Source organism: Callorhinchus milii, unplaced genomic scaffold, assembly GCF_018977255.1.
Source record: "Callorhinchus milii isolate IMCB2004 unplaced genomic scaffold, IMCB_Cmil_1.0 Scaffold1, whole genome shotgun sequence".
Taxonomy (NCBI): Eukaryota; Metazoa; Chordata; class Chondrichthyes; order Chimaeriformes; family Callorhinchidae; genus Callorhinchus; species Callorhinchus milii.
In genome coordinates, this window is record NW_024704742.1 from 34827670 (window position 1) to 34845092 (window position 17423).

Here is a 17423-nt window from a genome sequence, read left to right on the forward strand (position 1 = left end):
ACACAACAACAACAATATTAAATTTATAGAGCACCTTTCATGTCGGGAGGATGTCCCAAGGCACTGGACAGTCAGGGGTCAGGACCCGAGCATGGGGGAGGGGTGCGATAGGGTGAGGGAAGGCAGAGAGGTGGGAGGGCGACTGAAGGCACGATCGAAGAAAAGGGTCTTGAGACCGACCTTGAAGGAGGCAAGGGAGGAAGTGAGGCAAAGGCACTGTGGGGTGGAGTTCCAGAGTGTGGGGGCGGAGAGGCTGAAAGCCCAGCCACCAATGGTAGGGTGGGTCGGGCGGGAGACATGGAGCAGGCTTAGTTGCTAAAGTTGGGAAAAGGCTTTCACAACCAACAAATAGAGCCAGTCTGGAAGCTCCTGACTTGCAGTGCATACATTAGGCTAGATTAGAACATTTATCCAATAATATAGATGTGAAACAAAATCTCAAATTAAGGTCAGTGACTACATACTATGATTTCTAAAGCCTTCTCTTAGCGCTTTAAATCTTAAAATACAGAGGCCTAAAGTATCACTTGGTCTTGGCGCATAATAATAATCCTTAGATTTTGATTTCAAGGACAAATAAAAATAATTTGTCTTAAAACTTAGGATAATTTGGAAGCCAGTTCTTTTTTAATCACTGCAGAAAACTAACCTCCAAGTTAAGATTGAATTGAAAAAAAATCCACAATTCTGCACAATTTTAAGTCTTAAGACAAAATGTTCTCATAGGCTAAGACTGGAAGGGATTTCAGACCTTTGGTGCTTTCAAAGATCTTTAACAATCAGTTCATCAGTCTTCTGAATGTGTTGAGCAATTTAGCCGTTTCCACAATTAATGATTGAAGCCTCTGCTTTCTGAATCATGGGAACCTGGAGAATTATTATCTGTGAAAGAGAGACAAGTGAAAAAGCAGGTCTCGTGAAATTACCCTAACTGGCTGATAAGGTTAGGACACTGTAATTCTTCAGGGCAATTCCTTATAATGATTGCATGGGGAACGGCGTGTGGAGGAAAACCTCTCGTTGTCAGCTCCTCAGTAAGTCATAGTCTCCTGTTGCATCACCTCCATTATGATCTGAAGCTTCGTAGTTAAGAAGCCTGGAAGAGTAAGCAGATGTGCTCTATAAGTAACCACGGAGCCTAAATATAAGAGAAAGCTTTCAAATAAGTAAAGTCATGTAACAAAGAAATAACAAAACCAATACCACTAAAAATGAACACCAGGTTAATCAAGATCTGAAAGAAGCACAGAATCAGAAATCACAATATGGAAGATACTTTGTCGGATTGGAGGCTGTACTGGTACCATCTCAACTGGCACTATCTACTGTAACATAATTCCTTACGCTTTCCTCATATCCTTTTAAAAGGCTTCTGGGATTGAAAAATCTGCCAAAATCTAATCAACTATTGGAATAGGCTTGATGACTTGATTGCCCTTCTCCTGTTGCTGTTTTCATGCATTCTTGTGTTCGATCTTGGCTGGCACTGGCCTACTTCACATCTCCTGCCCTCCCTGTCCCACCTCTGGCAGTTGAGCCTTCAGACTTTCTGATCTCACCCTCTGGAACTCCATCCTGGTATCCCTTTGCCTTGCCCCTTTCCTTCACCTCATTCAAGGTCAGTCTCAAGACTTCCCTCTTTGACCATGACTTCAGTCATCTCTCCTCATCTCCCAATCCAACCAAAAGCCTTGACTATCCAGCACCTTGGGAAATCCTCCCGATGTGAAAGATGCTACATAAATGTGATTTGTTGTTGTTCTATAATATGATTGTACAGAGGAGGAGAGGTTGACAGGCATATGATAGTGAATGGAATGGATTCTCTGGTAGCGAACAAAATATCAAAAAGGTTTTTTGGGGGGTTACCCTCCTACATTCTGTACCATGCAATCTATTGCCAAAGTGGGTAAGGAGAATCAGATAGGATCTAGATTTACTGCCTTAACCAAAGCATGTTGTCTCTAGCAGTGAAGTAGCCTTGCCAGTAATAATAATCCTTGCATTTGATATAGCGCCTTATCACATCATTAAACACTTCTCAAAGCGCTTCGTAGAATATATTGTAAAGTGAATTGACTGTATTTTGTTGACAAAATGTGGTAGCCAATTGCACACAACAGTGTCCCAGAAATAGTCATGGATCGAGTTTTCGTTTAGGGATTATTATCTTGGGAAAGCATCCACAAATTAACTAACAACTGGGTTGCTAGGTAAACAAAGATGTGTGGAGTAAGGATATTGGTCTAAGGTTGTCTAGTAATCAATCCCAGGTCCTCTCGTTTGCGAGGCGAATGCTCTAAACACTAACAACGACAACAACAACAACAAGATTCCATTTATAGAGCGCCTTTCACGTCGGGAGGATGTCCCAAGGCGCTGTACAGTTGGGTCAGGACACGAGCAGGGGGGAAATGGTCAGGGTGAGGGGAGGGAAGGGAGGGGGCGAGGAGGAGGTAGAGAGTCGAGAGGGGAGCTGAAGGCACGGTCAAAGAGAAAGGTTTTGAGACCGGCCTTGAAGGAGGAAAGGGAGGAGGCAAGGTGAAGGCACTGGGGGATAGAGTTCCAGAGCCTAGGGGCTGAGAGGCTGAAGGCCCAGCCACCGATGGTAGGGCAGTCGGGGCGGGGGATGTGGAGCAGACCGGAGCCAGAGGAACGGAGGGTACGGGCAGGTAAGTAGGGGGATAGTAGGTCGGAGAGGTAGGAGGGAGCAAGGCCGTGAATGACCTTGTAGGTGAGGATGAGGATCTTGAATTTGAGCCACAAGACTCCACAGATCCCAAGTTCACCTCAACTAGGGAATTTGTCCACATGATTATCAACTGATAGCAATGCCATTGCCAATTGACACAACCAAGGATAGATTTTAAACCACATTTATCTGTGAAGCTTTGCTACATACATAAGGTGCAGGAAGGATAGATAGATTGGAAGGACATATTTGATTAATAACCTGGAGCCCACCATTTTCCATTACATCAACCACATCTTGACCCATCAATGCTGCCCTTGACACATATAATTGGTTTCTATACTTACCAAAAGCTTTCCTGCAGCAGGCTGGTACTTGAGATTTGCGGATAACCAGGCAATAGACAGGCACGCCTGTCAGGGTTAACAAACAGCCCATTCCTGTGTTAAATGGGTCAGAGTAAAGAGACAAGCCCACAATCATCAGGCACATGATTGTGAAGATGGCAGGAATGACGATTGGAATCTAGAAAGAGAGAACTTGCATTTTTATCATGCCTCATTACGTCAAAGTCTCAGAGCACTTTACAGTAATTTATGCCAACGGTAGTGACTGCTTTTTTGTGGGCAAATGTGGCAATTACTGTATTTTATCCACATCAAAGCCCATAAACAGGCAAAAGAGTTGAAGGTACAATAATAATCCCTCCAAGAAACAAAATAATAATAAATTGGTCATTTTCAATCCATGATTGTTTGTGGGACACTCTGTATGCAATTGGCTGCCGCGTTCGCCCACAAATATACAGTCAATTCACTTTACAGTATATTCTGTGAAGCTCTTTGGGACGTCTAGAAGACGTGAAAAGCGCTATATCAAATGCAAGGATTATTATTATTATTATTAATTACTATTTGGCTCATTGACCCAGACACCAAACAAAACTCACTTCAAAAGCATATTTGTCATGTAAAATTGAGCATTCACTTCTCAGCTACTTGTGGCACAATTCTGTGTGTAAATCGGTTGCCACATTCATCCACAAAACACACAGTCACTCCACTTTACAATATTTTGGGCCTCAGGTGATATCACATTCAGATGAGTGTGGTTTATGTTAGTAATTATATTTGGATTCCAGCCTTCAATTTACCACCTTGTCATTGAGTCTTCAAGACTCTCCATGACCTGCCTCACCCTACCTCTGCGACCTGCTGACCCCATATCAACCTGCCCACTCCCTACATTCAGCAGGCTCTGGTCTGCTCCACCTACCTCGCCCAGCCCGGCCCATCGGCGGTCGAGCCTTCAGCCTTTCTGCACCCATCCTATGGAACTACATCCTGCATTCCCTTCGCCTCGTTCCCTCCCTTGCCTGCTTCAAGGCACATCTCAAAGCCTTTTCTTCGCCAAGGCCTTTGGCTACCCTCCTACCCTCCCTGCCCCCCATCTTCCCCGATCCTGACCCCCAGCTCGAGTCCAAATCCCCGATTGTCCAGTATCTTGGGACGTCCTCCCGACGTGAAAGCCGCTATAATTTTGAATTGTATTGCATTGAGTCATCTAATGTCTGGGTATAGCCTGGCAATGGTAGAGACCTAGGATCAACTTAAATTTCAGACTTCGATTGTGTCAGAGGTGAGAGTGTTGCCAACTGAGATAGGCTGAATCAGAAGGTTCTGGGTTTAAGCCACACGTCGCAACTTTGGCTCATTAACCCAGAAACCAAAAGAAACTCACTTCAAAAGCATATTTGTCATGTAAAATTGAGCATTCACTTCTCAGCTACTTGAGGGACAATTCTGCCACTTCAATTCAGTACATTGTTGGAGGTGCCTTCCTTTGGATGAAACATTAAACCAAAATCCCATCTGTTCAGGTGGATGTTAAGGATTCCTTGATACCATTTGAAAAGAGAAAGGATTATCCTGGCAATCAATATTTCAATTAAAATTTATTGTTCACTCCTTGCTTTGCACAAATTGGTTGCTGCATTAGCCTACACAATATACAGTCACTGCACTTTATACTATATCTCATGAAGGGTTTTGAAGCATCTTCCCGATGCTAATGGTGCTATATCAAATGCAAGTATTATTATTTTATCATCCTTATTATTATTGGTGACAGAACATGAGTGGCATAAAGAGTCAACAGAAGAGGAAGCGAATAAAAAATAATGACCTTACATAAAGCCTCATTTCCAAACACTCATTAGGATACCGGTGACAACATAAGACAGTCAACTTGGAGTTGGAGCTGAACCTTTAACTAAAGCAAGAAGGAGACGTTCGTCTGACTATGGTACTGTACCTTGAATGGCCGAGGCTGCTGTGGATGTGTGTAGCGATGCCGAATGAGGCCAGTGGTTACCAGCCCCATAAAGAACCAGCGTGGAAAGCTGTTAAAATTCAGCAAGGCATACAATTCACCACCAAAAATCATCAAAAGGATTACCGGATACTGAGAAAGAAACAGAAACAGATTTCAGACAGTGAACGCAGCACACTAAATATTCATTAGCTATTGATCAATCTACTGCAATGGGATGCTTGGAGAGGGGACAATTTGGTCTTGTTACCTGCACTATTTGGGACATCAGGATGAAAATAGCAGTATTATCTGCAAGTTTTTGTACTAACTCGGCACTAAAAGTGGCGCAGCACCAAAAGTGAAGTAAAACAAGTGTGCAGAAGAGTGTTTCAGTGAAATCCTCAGAGTGAGATAGTTGAGGTTGAGGTAAAGTGCGACCTACTCACCAGTAAAAGAACAGCTGGAAGAGGAGTGTGGTATCGGACATGGATCATGGAGAATAACACTGGCCACTGGTCTTCTCTGGAAGCCACAAAAAACATCCTTTGCAAGGCAGAAAATAGTCATTATTACTCAGCAGCATACACAGAGCACACTGGTAATAAACTGTCACCGTCAGTGTAACAGCTGGGACTGGCCATATCCTGCAAGAACCAGTGGCCCTGTCCATTTGAGCTTTGGTTTTATTTGATCCTTTGGTTGTGGGCACGTCTGTATTTATGATAATAAAAATAATAATACTTGCATTTGATGTAAAACCTACAATGCCCAAAGTGCTTCACAGGAATTATTGTGAAGTTCAGTGACTGAACTTGTAGGTGAATATGGCACCCAATATGCACCCTGCAATATTCTACAAAGAGCCATGAAGTCAATGATCAATTTATCTGGAGGATTGTTGGACATAAGAAACTCCTTTCTCTTTTCAAAATGTCCCCTGGGATCTTTGACATTCAGCTGAACAGAGAGAAAATAATAATCCTTGCTTTTGATATAGAGCCTAATTATGTCGGTGCGACGTCTCAAAGCACTTCACAGGATATACACCACTAAAATACACCACTGAGTACCTTGGTTTAACATTTCATCTGAAGGACGGGATCTCTGACAATTCAGCGCTCGCCCAGCACTGCACTGTCAGCCTAAACTGTGCAAGACTTGATCTCACAACCTTCTGATTCAGAGGCAAGAATGTTGTCTTGTGAACAAGACTGATAACTACAAATCTTCTTGATTTGGAGCATAATAACTTACATTTTCAAGCAGGTAGAGGATAGTAAAGCACAATTGCCCAAGATACATCAGCTCATTGGGATATCCTCACGATGTGAAAGGTATTACATTTGATGACAGTGTAGACCTCACTTAATTCCCCCCAAAAAGAAGGGTCCATACTATTTGTTTTATTGCCCTCAAAAGGCCGGAGTGGACCCATGAATATTTCTTTGTCACATAAACACACATCCCAAGAACCAACCACACTGTGGACATCCTCTATACTACCTGGAAGTAGAAAACAATGCTCCGTTTATTGCCCCGAGACACGACAAGGCAACAAGAAGTGGAATCACTGGGGAAAATTCCTTCAGAGTACGAATGCCAAACGTCTAATAAAAGGGAAAAGCACAAACAGATCAATAGGAAAAGGAAGAAGCTCCTCTAAAGAAACCCAACTGATATGTCTACAAGTACAAGTTACTTCCCCCCACAACTCACAGGCACCATGGTCAGAGGCTGCCATTTATGTTTCCTCATAAGAATACCAGGCTGGGAGCAAGAACTTTCTAGCCTGTTTCATCCTATGCATTCCAGCTGTGTGTCTACATTTTTGCAAAATCTTAATTGTAGTTTGGATGAATAACACTCTTCAACCTATTTGATCCCATCCAGAATACCCAGCCTGCCATCTTCCTATTACAGTATCAAGCTTAAATATCACCCTTCCTGGGAATCTTTTAATCAACCTGACTTGTTGCGCTGAATATTCGCCATTAAAAATATGCTGGGCTGAAGCATACTTCTCTGAGTTACCTACCACAGCAACTGCGCTAGAATCCAACACCTCATCTGCTGTCATTACTGCATAATAGGCCACATTTGCGAGTAGGTAGAGGATAGTAACAATTATCAGGGAGAAGATAATTGCCCGAGGTACATTCCTACAAAAAGAAATCATATCAAACGGAACCATAACCTGAATTTTGTCCTCATCACCTCCGTTTAAAGCTAATTGAAATGAATGAGTAACCAGTGATGGGCCACGAGCTGGTGCCCTGGTGGGCAATGTTATGGGGTGGCAGGGGTCGACTGTTCATACTCGGTGAGCGTAACGTTTCAGCTGCACCAATTACAGGGAGTGACTGCTGCCACTTTCACCCTACCTGTTCAGGCTTTGGCTTAAAGAGTTGACAGGAGCTGAGTAGGAAGTATCCCGAGCCCCAGTGACCTGTTCCTCCAATCCATTTCCTGCTGACAAGGCAGGCTGGCTGGTCGGTCATCAGTAGTGACCTGGAGTAGTCTGGATCCGCATGGCTGAGGAACCGCAATAGAAAAACCGCCACAGAAATTTGACTTGATTCCAATATTCTGTTGTCAGGTGTTACACTTTGGAGCCAACTGAGCCCCAAAGAAACCCCACTATAGCCAGTTACACAGCATGGATTGTACAAAGCTTAGGTGCAAGTCACCCACTCACAGCAGTGAATTCTGGAGAATGTGGGAAGGGTTGGATGAAACGCAAACAGGGGCAAGAAACACCACATTTAAAATGGAACAAAAAATATAAATGAAAACATACTGAAGCATGAGCCAGGAGAATCAAAACAAAATGAAGAAAGTTAAGAAAGTAAAGAAAACAGTACATCACCTAGATTTTATTAGGAATCTCAATGAGAATTATAGTACATACCTCTCTGGGTCAACGACCTCTTCTGTGATATAGTTGACATAGAACCTGAAAGAAGAAATGTACCAAGTGATAATATTTCCAACAAATATTCGGGTAAAACCCTTGCCTTCTAGATAACTAATACTTACAAATATCTCACTCTAGCCATCGACATTGTTTATATAGTCTCTCATTATCAACAACAACAACAACTTGGATTTATATAGCACCCTCCACCCTGGATGGTGTCTCAGAGCGCTTAAGAGTAACGGATCCTGGGACCGAGCCAGGGGGAGGGGGAGGAAGGTGACCAAAGGCACGGTCAAAAAGAAAGGTCTTCAGCAGAGACCTGAAAATAGGAAGGGAGGGAGCGAGGTGAAGGGAGTGAGGAAGGGAGTTCCAGAGCCTCGGGGCATAGTGGCTGAAGGCACGGCTGCCGAGGCGAAGCGGAGGACTCGGTGGACGAGGAGGAGGCCAGACCTGGAGGAACGAAGGCAACGGGTACTGTTTTGAGGATAGAGGAGGTCAGAGAGATAGGGGAGTGCAGAGGAGTGCAGGTATTTGAATACAAAGGTGAGGATCTTCAAATTGATCCTCTCTGGGATAGGCAGCCAGTGCAGTCTGGCAAGGACCGGGGTGATCGGGGAACGGAGTTTTGTGCGGGTGAGAATGCGGGCGGCAGAGTTTTGAATGATTTGGATTTTATGAATGGTAGTGGATGGGAGACCAGCGAGGAGGGCGTGAGAGTAGTCCAGCCGAGAGGTGACAAAGGCATGGACCAGGGTTTCAGTGGATTTTGGGGAGCGGTATTGGCGGAGATGTGCAATGCGTCGGAGGTCATCACATGCCTCTGCTTTTCTCTCTCTCTTCATATACTCCTCTCTTTCTTCACGCACTCCTCTCGCTCGCTCTTCATACACTCCTCTCTCTCTCTTCACACATTCCTCTCTCTCTCTTCACACACCCCCCTCTCTCTCTTCACACACCCTCTCTCTCTCTTCACACACTCCTCTTGCTCTCTCTCTCTCTTCACACACTCTTCTTGCTCCCTTTCTCTCTTCACACACTCCTCTCTCTCTTAACACACTCCTTTCTCTCTTTGCACATTCCTCTCTCTTCACAATTTCCTTCCTCACTCACAGAGTTTCACATAGACTATCCAAACCTCCTAGTGCACCTTTTTTTCTCCCACACACCCACACAGACATGCGTTAAACTATATTTTCGCATACCAGCCACTGTAAGCAAACATGCCAGCGTAGAAAGCCAATGGGAGCTTTTCCACTGTGAGTAAATTACTGTCAAATGCATTCTGGAAGTTGTCATAGTGACCTGTATAAAGAAAAGAATCTGAGCTCAATCCAACGTTAACATTATAATTCCTCTAACTGAAACCAATGTTATTCATCAATTGACTTACTGATACAGGAATAGTAAGAAATTACCTCCATTGAAACAAAACCCTGGTGAAGTATATTTCAAGGGAAAATTGATGAAAAAACTTGCAGAATGGATTAGGAGCCAAAATGAATGGTCATGTGGAGATGTCATAGTCGTGACCACTTTCGTTAGGTTTCGTTTTTAAGATTTAACTGGATTCCTATACATATTGGATGTGTTTATGTCACACTTTCCACTTTTCAAGTTCGCAATACAAAATACAATGTGATATTTATATAGCATCTCTCACGTTTGGGAGGACATCTCAAGCTGCTTAAAATGGTCCTGGCTTGGAACCCGAGCTGAGGGTGGGAACAGGTGGGAAAAGCTGACAAAAAGCGTTGAACAGATAGACCTTGAAAACCCCATCAAAGGTTCAATTTAAATCATGAATGGAATACATACACATAGGAGAACAGTTTTGATATCAGTTATTAATATTATTAAATATGTAATTTAATGGTTTCTATGTTGTACAGTGTTCAAGGATAAATATCTTTATGAAAGAAGAAGAATTCATGCTGAGTGACAGAGTGTTTTGCAGGAGACAATGAGCTCCAGGGGTAATCAGCTAAAGCCAAATACATGCAATATCTCACTTGTGATCCCATGGTGATGAATAATTCTGGATCTTCTCTCAGCCCATGGATGAATACCAATTAGATATCTTTGGAGCAATGATTCAATCCCACTTGTTCTTGATTCAATGACATTTTTAATCGAGCCTCATTAGACTCCATCAGTATGCTATTTGCTTTTCCCTTAGTGAAAACACTGTCTTAGAACCAACTTCTTGCTGTAAAGATGCCTGAGCACTTCTTTTGCCTGAGTCAGTAGATGATCAGTTTTATTACAACTGGTTGCATATGCAAGGCTGATGCAGATTTTACCCCAGCCCCACTAATACATCTGGAAAACCCAACATACAACCAGATTTTTTGTCTTTTAACTTTATCAAAACTTTGTACCTACTGTATTCCTATAAGTAGGAATTCCAACAACAACAACTTGCATTTATATAGCACCCTTCCCGCCGGATGTTGTCTGGAGCGTTTTGCCTGTTCTTGGAAAGTGTCATACCTTGGAACAAAACCATAATCCCGGGAATGATGATCAGTCCAATTGCCAGCAACTTAGCAAACAAGAAGATGGTCTGAATCCGGGCTGTCCAGCTCACACTCCAACAGTTTAAAAACACGATGAGAGCTGCAGAGAGGGGAAAAGCAAAGCTTTCTAAAGACCGGACATGTAATATAAAGTGGGGGTCAGAGCCTGTTACAATACAATTTATATTTATGAAGCACCGTTCGCACTGGGGCCAATGAGGTGTTCACATCAGAACACCTCAAAGTGCTGTTCTGAGAGAGTCGGGTAAGAGAGACAAAGAACCCACAATTCATGTACATGTTGGTTATTCTAATAAATTACAAAACATCATATATCTTTCTACAAGTGTTCAAAGTAATTCATTATTCAGTTTAAAAATACAAGGGAATAAAGCGGGAATGACTCGATCAAAATAACAAGGGAACAAACTAATTTGCTGGATTGCTGGGCATAATAATCCTGAGTTGTCACCATTGATAAAGGAACACTGAATGTTGTTGTAGCACTATTGACACCCCATCCCTACTCCCAATTCTGAACATTAATTCTTTGACTGTAAAGCCAGTTTCTGTGGCACAAACTAATACTTACAGACACCAACGGCACTGACAAGTTTTATTGCCAAAAGTGGAGCTTGACAAGGGGAAAAGAAGGGCTCTGTGATGTAACGGCCAAATGTCAAGGCAACAAATGCAGTGTTTGCTGGTCTGTTGAAAGGGAGAAAGATGAAATATTAATAGCCTCTATTAAGAAATATTTATAAGTATTTGTAAGTATAAAACTGAAATGAGATGTGAGCATGTGTTTGTGCAATGATACAGGGACCTGTGTACGTGTGTGTGTGTTGTGTGAGGGCTGAAGTAGTTGAAGTAGCACTTATAAGAAGTGATTTTACCTTTGTGATGAAATGTCGCATTTACCTAGTAGGAATAAAGAATCCCTATAGCATTTCTATTGAACTGTAGGAGCTGGACACCAGATGTCCATCACATTGGAATGGAGTTCACATGAGTCCATAGTGTGCAATGTGCAACTATCAGAAAGTGATGCAAGCAGTGCTTCCTGCACATAGTGCATATGTGCAAGTAATGTCAGTGGTGACCTGGCAGTCTGGGAGTCAGCCATTTGTTGTGTGTTCTTGCTTATACCGCAGGCCTGAAGTATTAAACTCAGGTGATCGCATTATAATGGGGTTAACCTGTACACAGAGATGAAATGAAGAACTTGTACCATTAGCAGAGGAGGCTCCCAAGAGGACCATGTGCCCCCGGGCCAGCCAGGGGAATGTGGAAGGCCATTAACACCACAGTGTGTGCCTTACCTGATTATAATGATCTCAACCCACAATCGTAGAAAGGCTGGAAAGGGACCCAATGTTTCCAGAAGATAGATGTAGTGGCCACCAGATTTCTTAATGCTTGTCCCAAGATCTGCGTATGAGAGAGCTCCTGGTGTCCCAAAAGTACAGTTAAAAGATTAGTGTCTCATAATGTGTTAATACTGTTAGAAGTAAAGCTACTTCCAGGCAACTTCTGCAGCACTCCAGTACTGCACTACACTTACAGTCTGGACTGTAAACTCAATTTGGTTTGAACCTTCAATCTTTTTGACCCAGACGTCAGAATGCTACTGTAGCACTTGCAAAAAGAACTTTAGTTGGATTGCTATTTTAAGAGTTAATTTTAATTTATTTTGCTTAAGTTGTTTTGCTGAATGGTGATTTTTGATAAGCATTTGAGTGAGCGCAGGGTGCTGTGATAAAGATGCTGTGAGCACAGTTTTGGATAAACAAGGACAATATGGTAAACATTAGCACTTTTAGTCAAAGTCACAAGAAAAGGACACACTGATTGGAATGAAGCATATACACTATTGCTTGGCTTTGCTGCCATGAAATATATACAGTATTTGTCATCATTTTAATAATAATAATAATCCTTGCATTTGATATCGCACCTTATCACGTCTTCAAGATATCCCAAAGCGCTTCAAAGAAATACTGTAGATTGATGAAACTGTTAAGTTGATCATTACTATGTATTTTGCCTATAATGGAAAATGACTGAACATTTGTAAGTGAAATTTTATGGGTGATTGTACTCTTGTGACTTTTGTACTTTGCTGGATGCTATCTTTTCCTGTCTTATGCCCCTTTCCTTTCTAATGTTCTTTTCCTTTCGAATATTTACTCATATAGCTTGTTTACCTGCTAGAAATAACTGGCATCTGTCTTTCTAATGTCCTTGGTATAATGGTCTGTGTGGTATAGTTATGTGGCAAAAAACGGTTACAGCATGTGAAGGATGGTCCATGTATGTGAAAGATGGTTGGTGACCAGTGAAACGTTGACACATTGACACATTGCAGTCAACACTACCAACTAGGACACACTGACCCAGTAGAGCAAAATACTGGGATTAACCTAGTTTTACGGATCAATTCCACATCAGGCATTATCTTTGCAATGCGGGCATTGGGGGAGCTGGAATCCTTGTCCGCCATGTTTTGAGGCAGCCCAAACTAGAGAACACCTCTGACCAGTATTTAACATTCTAAGTAGGACTGAGAGAGCAAACCAAGGATGATACTTGCAGGTATGCTAGGAAGACAGAACAGGTGGATAGAGTTTCAAGCTTAAAAACGAAATTCAGGGCAGACACCAGGGACCATTTCTTTGCAATTAAAGATAATTAATGACCAGAAGCAGTTTCCAGAAAGAATGGTTGAGGCCAGGGCATTAGACTCATTTTGGAACATCTTGATGGGATAATGGGAGGACTTTAGGAGGGTATTTGAGAATGATGAGATCAAATGATCTGAAAAGCTTTCATCTGAACCTCTCTTAAACTATGGCAAAGTCTTTCTTTTTCTCTCTCTGTTTTGTGTTTTTCTTTCTCTGTGAAAACAACAGCTTTGCTGTTTATAGTTTATTCATGCTGTATGAAAGCATAACAATATTACATTTCTGTTTTCAAACAACTGTATCGACCTACACTGACCTGTCCTAAGCACCCTGCTGGTGGAGTTATCTTCACAACGGGCATATCTATTTGCCAAGGCCCCATCTGGAATACGCAGCTGGTGCTGAAGAAACCTTGTACACAGTTTTGGACTTGGACCTCGAGAACATCAAAGTGGCTGGTACGTCACAAGCTGTCCTATAAAGGTCCTCTCACCACGTTGAAGGCAGATGTCTGGCAGACAGCTGATGAGGAAATTTTGGGGCTTGGGGCAACAGCTCCAGGAAGGTGTTACCTGGAGTCTGAGTTTGTGAACACACGTTCGTACAACCAGTGTCTGGAATCCACCTTAATTGTCCTGCAGAGAGGCAAGCAGATGCTGCTCAAACTCTACACCTTCAACTGGTGGAACCATTGCTCAATGGGAAGGGACATGTGCCCGAGCTGCAAACAGGAAAATAGTGGCAATGCTCTCACACATTTCATGCTGAGATGTGTTGCTCATCGTGAAGCTCGCAAGCAGTTCCTGGTACATATCATCCACCTAGTGAAGGCTAAACCTGTTCCTGTTGAATGTCGAACGACCAACTAGTGATTATCCTCCTTGGGGTAAGTGGGGTCTCAGTGGAGCTGAATTGGCTCCAAGGTGATGTGTTTGGCAACAGAATGTCAGAATCATGCCAGCCCTCTGTGGTGGTCTCGGTAATCCAGTTCCTGAGCCAGGCAGGTCCACAGGACTCCAGCGCATCCATCTAGCTAGACAAACAGCGCAAAAGCTTACCAGACAGTGCTATCAATGCAAGCTATGCGGCTTTAGACTCCAGAAGTACCCCAAAACACACTATGGGCTTCCCAAGCCTTGTCTCTTGCCAACCTGTGCCTAATAGAATCATAGAATTGTACGCATAAAAAGAGGCCATTCGGCCCATCAAGTTTGTGCCGGCTCTTTGAATAGAGCAACTAGATACTTTCCGAACTTAGGCAAGAAGGATGCTTTCCTCCAGGGAAAGAGTGTGCATACCATTCCAACAATCTATCTCTGGAATTTCCATGTGTAGGTGGGATGCCATAGAAATTTCTGTTTGGTTTGAATATTCTTAAGCCTAGTGATCGGCTTCCTCATTTGTCAGCCACCTGGCTGACCAAAAAAAGTTAAAACAAAGCACATTTTAATTTTTCTTTACAAAAGATATGGAGATTGTAAAGGAAAGTCAATTCTTAAAACATTTTCATATTATGACTATTATTCACTAGCTGGGGGTAAAATTCAACCTATGTCTATATTTACATATGGGTCAGCCTTTCTTAGTTGGTATCACTCTTTCCCCTGAGTCAGAAGGTTGTGGGTCCAAGCCCCACATATGATGCCAGTACTGTTCAAAAAAGAGATGGGAGTTTCTGCCTGTGTCCTGGCCAAGAATCCCACAAAATAAAGTTGGTCATTCATTCAATGGCTGTTCGTGGGACATTGCTGTGTACAACTCGGCTGCCGTGTTTAGACCACAAAATACAGTTATAGTAACACTTTACAGTATATCTTGAGAAGTGCATTGAAATGTCTCAACGACGTGAAAAGGCGTTATATCAAATGCAAGAATTATTTTTATTAATCCTTCCATCTTGCTCCCTCCTTGTCCATCTTCAGATCACAGCTGAAGATCTTCTTCTTCGACCGTGCCTTCGGTCATCTCCCCTCTCTCCCCAGCTCAGCGTCAAACTCTGCCACTCTTAAATGCTCTGAGATGCTTCCCGCGTGAAGGGCGGTATAGAAATGCAAGTTGTTGTCGTTTAAAGTTATAATTTCTATCCTTCTGTAACATTCCATTATTTAAGCGGGAAAGCAGACCCACAGCTCAGCATAGCCTGAGACACCCTTCAGCCAAGCACACAGAGGTGCTTCAAAGCAAACCCTCTAAATTGCTAAGATCAGGAACTCATAGACATTAACCCACAAAAAGCGGCCACACTTTGGGAACATCAATTTGATTCATCACCATATAACACACTCAGCGAGATTTGCTTTTGATCTAAAATAACCACAAGCAAAATAATACACTCACCAAACATCGAAAGTATTCCACAAGACACCCAGATGATCAGGGATGTCCCGACATTCCCAGAATTGATCAATACTCCTTTTGGAGAAATAAATATGCCGCTGCCTATTATTGTACCAATTAACAGTGAAAGCGCTCGGAATAAGTTAATTTTTTTTCTCAGAAACACAGTCTTCTCTTTCTGCTTGTCTTCTTTCGTTATCCTTTCTGAACCGGTTGTTTCCATGATTACAAATAGAGAAAAAAAATGAAAAGTTTTGCAGCGTTTCTAGATTTAAAACCCTGCAGCTTGAGGAGTTTACTTTTCTTTACTAAAGAGGTCCCCAACCCCACCACTAATGTACCAACGAAGGAATGCTGAGTTTTGAACCTTTTGAAAGCAATTGGACTTTGACATGAAAAGAAACAAAAACTGGAGTGAGGCCAGACAACAGGAACGCTTCCAAAAGACTCGCAGAAGATTTAGAATTGATAGATAGTCCCAGCATTGAAGCTCCTCAGTATGCAAGCCACCAGATTCAGCTCCACTTCATTAAGCAATAAACAAAAATGCATTTGTGTGCCTGTCAAATGCTATATTACCGTCACACTTCTTTTGGACAATGCGAATCGCAAAGGAAAGAAAGCATTTAATAATGAGCACTAGGAAATGATAAATAAGAATCGCACGGTTCTAAATTGTAGGATTTCTTGACAAAATTACCGAATAATGAATTTGATTCAGTAAATTGCGACTCCTTGTGGTAACAAAGTAAATCACTCCGACCCTTGGGAACTGCGTTCCAATGCCATACACTTCCGGAGAGAAATTCAGACTGGTTCATGTTATCATTCACAACTCTGCAGCTCGTGTCCTCTCCCGCACCAGGCTCCATGACCCTATCACCCCCATCCTCGCCCGGCTCCGCTGGCTACCCATTCCCCCAGAGGATAGAGTTCAAGATCCTCGTCGTCACCTGCAAGGCCCTCCACGGCCTTGCTCCTCCCTACCTCTGTAATCCGCTGACCCCATATCAACGTGTGCGCACCTTCGGATCAGCAGGCTCCGGCCTGCTCCACGTCCCCTGCCTGGTCCACCATTGGCGTTTGGGCCTTTAGTCTCTTTGCCCCCATCCTTTGGAATTCCATCCCATAGTCCCTTCACCTCACTCCCTCCCTTGCCTCCTTCAAAGCACGTCTCAAGACCCTCCTCTTCGACCGCACCTTCGGTCAACCTCCTACACTTCCTGCCCTCCACCTCCCGATCCCAACCCTCTGCTGGGGTCCAAATCCCTGACTGTCCAGAACCTTGGGACATGAAAGATGCAATACAAATGCAATTTGTTGTTGTTGGTTGACAGGAATTCTACCATGATTCCCAACCCCCTGCTCTCCAGAACGTAATCCCAAAGTCCATCCTCCACCACCCCCACCTTGCCTCCTCCCTTTCCACTTTCAAAGCTTGGTTTAAGACCTATCTCTTCAACTGTTCTTTCACCTTTCCTTTACCATATTATAAAAATAATAATTCTTGCATTTTATATAGTTCCTTTTATGCCAGGAATACGTCTCAGAGAGCTTCATAGGATTTACTGTGAGTGTATTTTGTAAGCAATTGCAGAGGGCAAAAAAGCAGCCATGAAGTGAATGACCATTTTTATCTGGGGCATTGCTGGCCAAGACATGAAGAGAAACTCATGTCTCTTTTCAAACATGATAAGTCCTTTGTCTTTTCCCTCCCCTTCTCAGTTTACCCCTTCCAAGTAGTTCAAGCGGTAGTCCGTTGTGTGAAGCACTTTGAGACATACTTCCAAAGTGAAAGGGACTATAGAAATGCAAGTTGTCGTTAGTATAAGTTCAGGTGTAAAGTGAAAATCCAGATCAGGCAACAGCACCACACATTTATAACTAAAGAGTTTGGCCTGCAAACGTTTGGTTAATTTTTCTTTCTTGTACGTCATTTTTCCATTTCTAATTGAAGGGATGGG

At 42.8% G+C, this 17423-nt stretch overlaps 1 protein-coding gene across 1 annotated transcript; it reads right to left on the bottom strand.

Annotated features, from left to right (window-relative positions):
* Nucleotides 1–696: 696 nt before the first annotated feature.
* Nucleotides 697–15787, bottom strand: LOC103180885 (cystine/glutamate transporter-like). The gene is made up of 12 exons (XM_007896980.2): nt 15460–15787; nt 11761–11887; nt 11031–11146; nt 10413–10538; nt 9125–9224; nt 7914–7958; nt 7041–7164; nt 6509–6612; nt 5452–5548; nt 5006–5155; nt 3040–3217; nt 697–1096 (listed from the first exon to the last, which is right to left on the bottom strand). The coding sequence occupies exons 1-12, from the start codon at nt 15680–15682 to the stop codon at nt 1032–1034; spliced, it is 1455 nt and encodes a 484-aa protein (XP_007895171.1). The 5' UTR covers nt 15683–15787; the 3' UTR covers nt 697–1031.
* Nucleotides 15788–17423: the final 1636 nt, after the last annotated feature.

What these genes read in the sequence shown, in the direction of transcription:
- LOC103180885 (XM_007896980.2), bottom strand. Translation starts at nt 15,682, where the DNA reads ATGGAAACAACCGGTTCAGAAAGGATAACGAAAGAAGACAAGCAGAAA. An exon ending in GTTGAGATCATTATAATCAG is followed by an intron (nt 11,147 to 11,760) that starts GTAAGGCACACA and finishes CCCTTTCAACAG; the next exon opens with ACCAGCAAACACTGCATTTG. An exon ending in ATTCTAGCGCAGTTGCTGTG is followed by an intron (nt 6,613 to 7,040) that starts GTAGGTAACTCA and finishes CCCTTTTATTAG; the next exon opens with ACGTTTGGCATTCGTACTCT.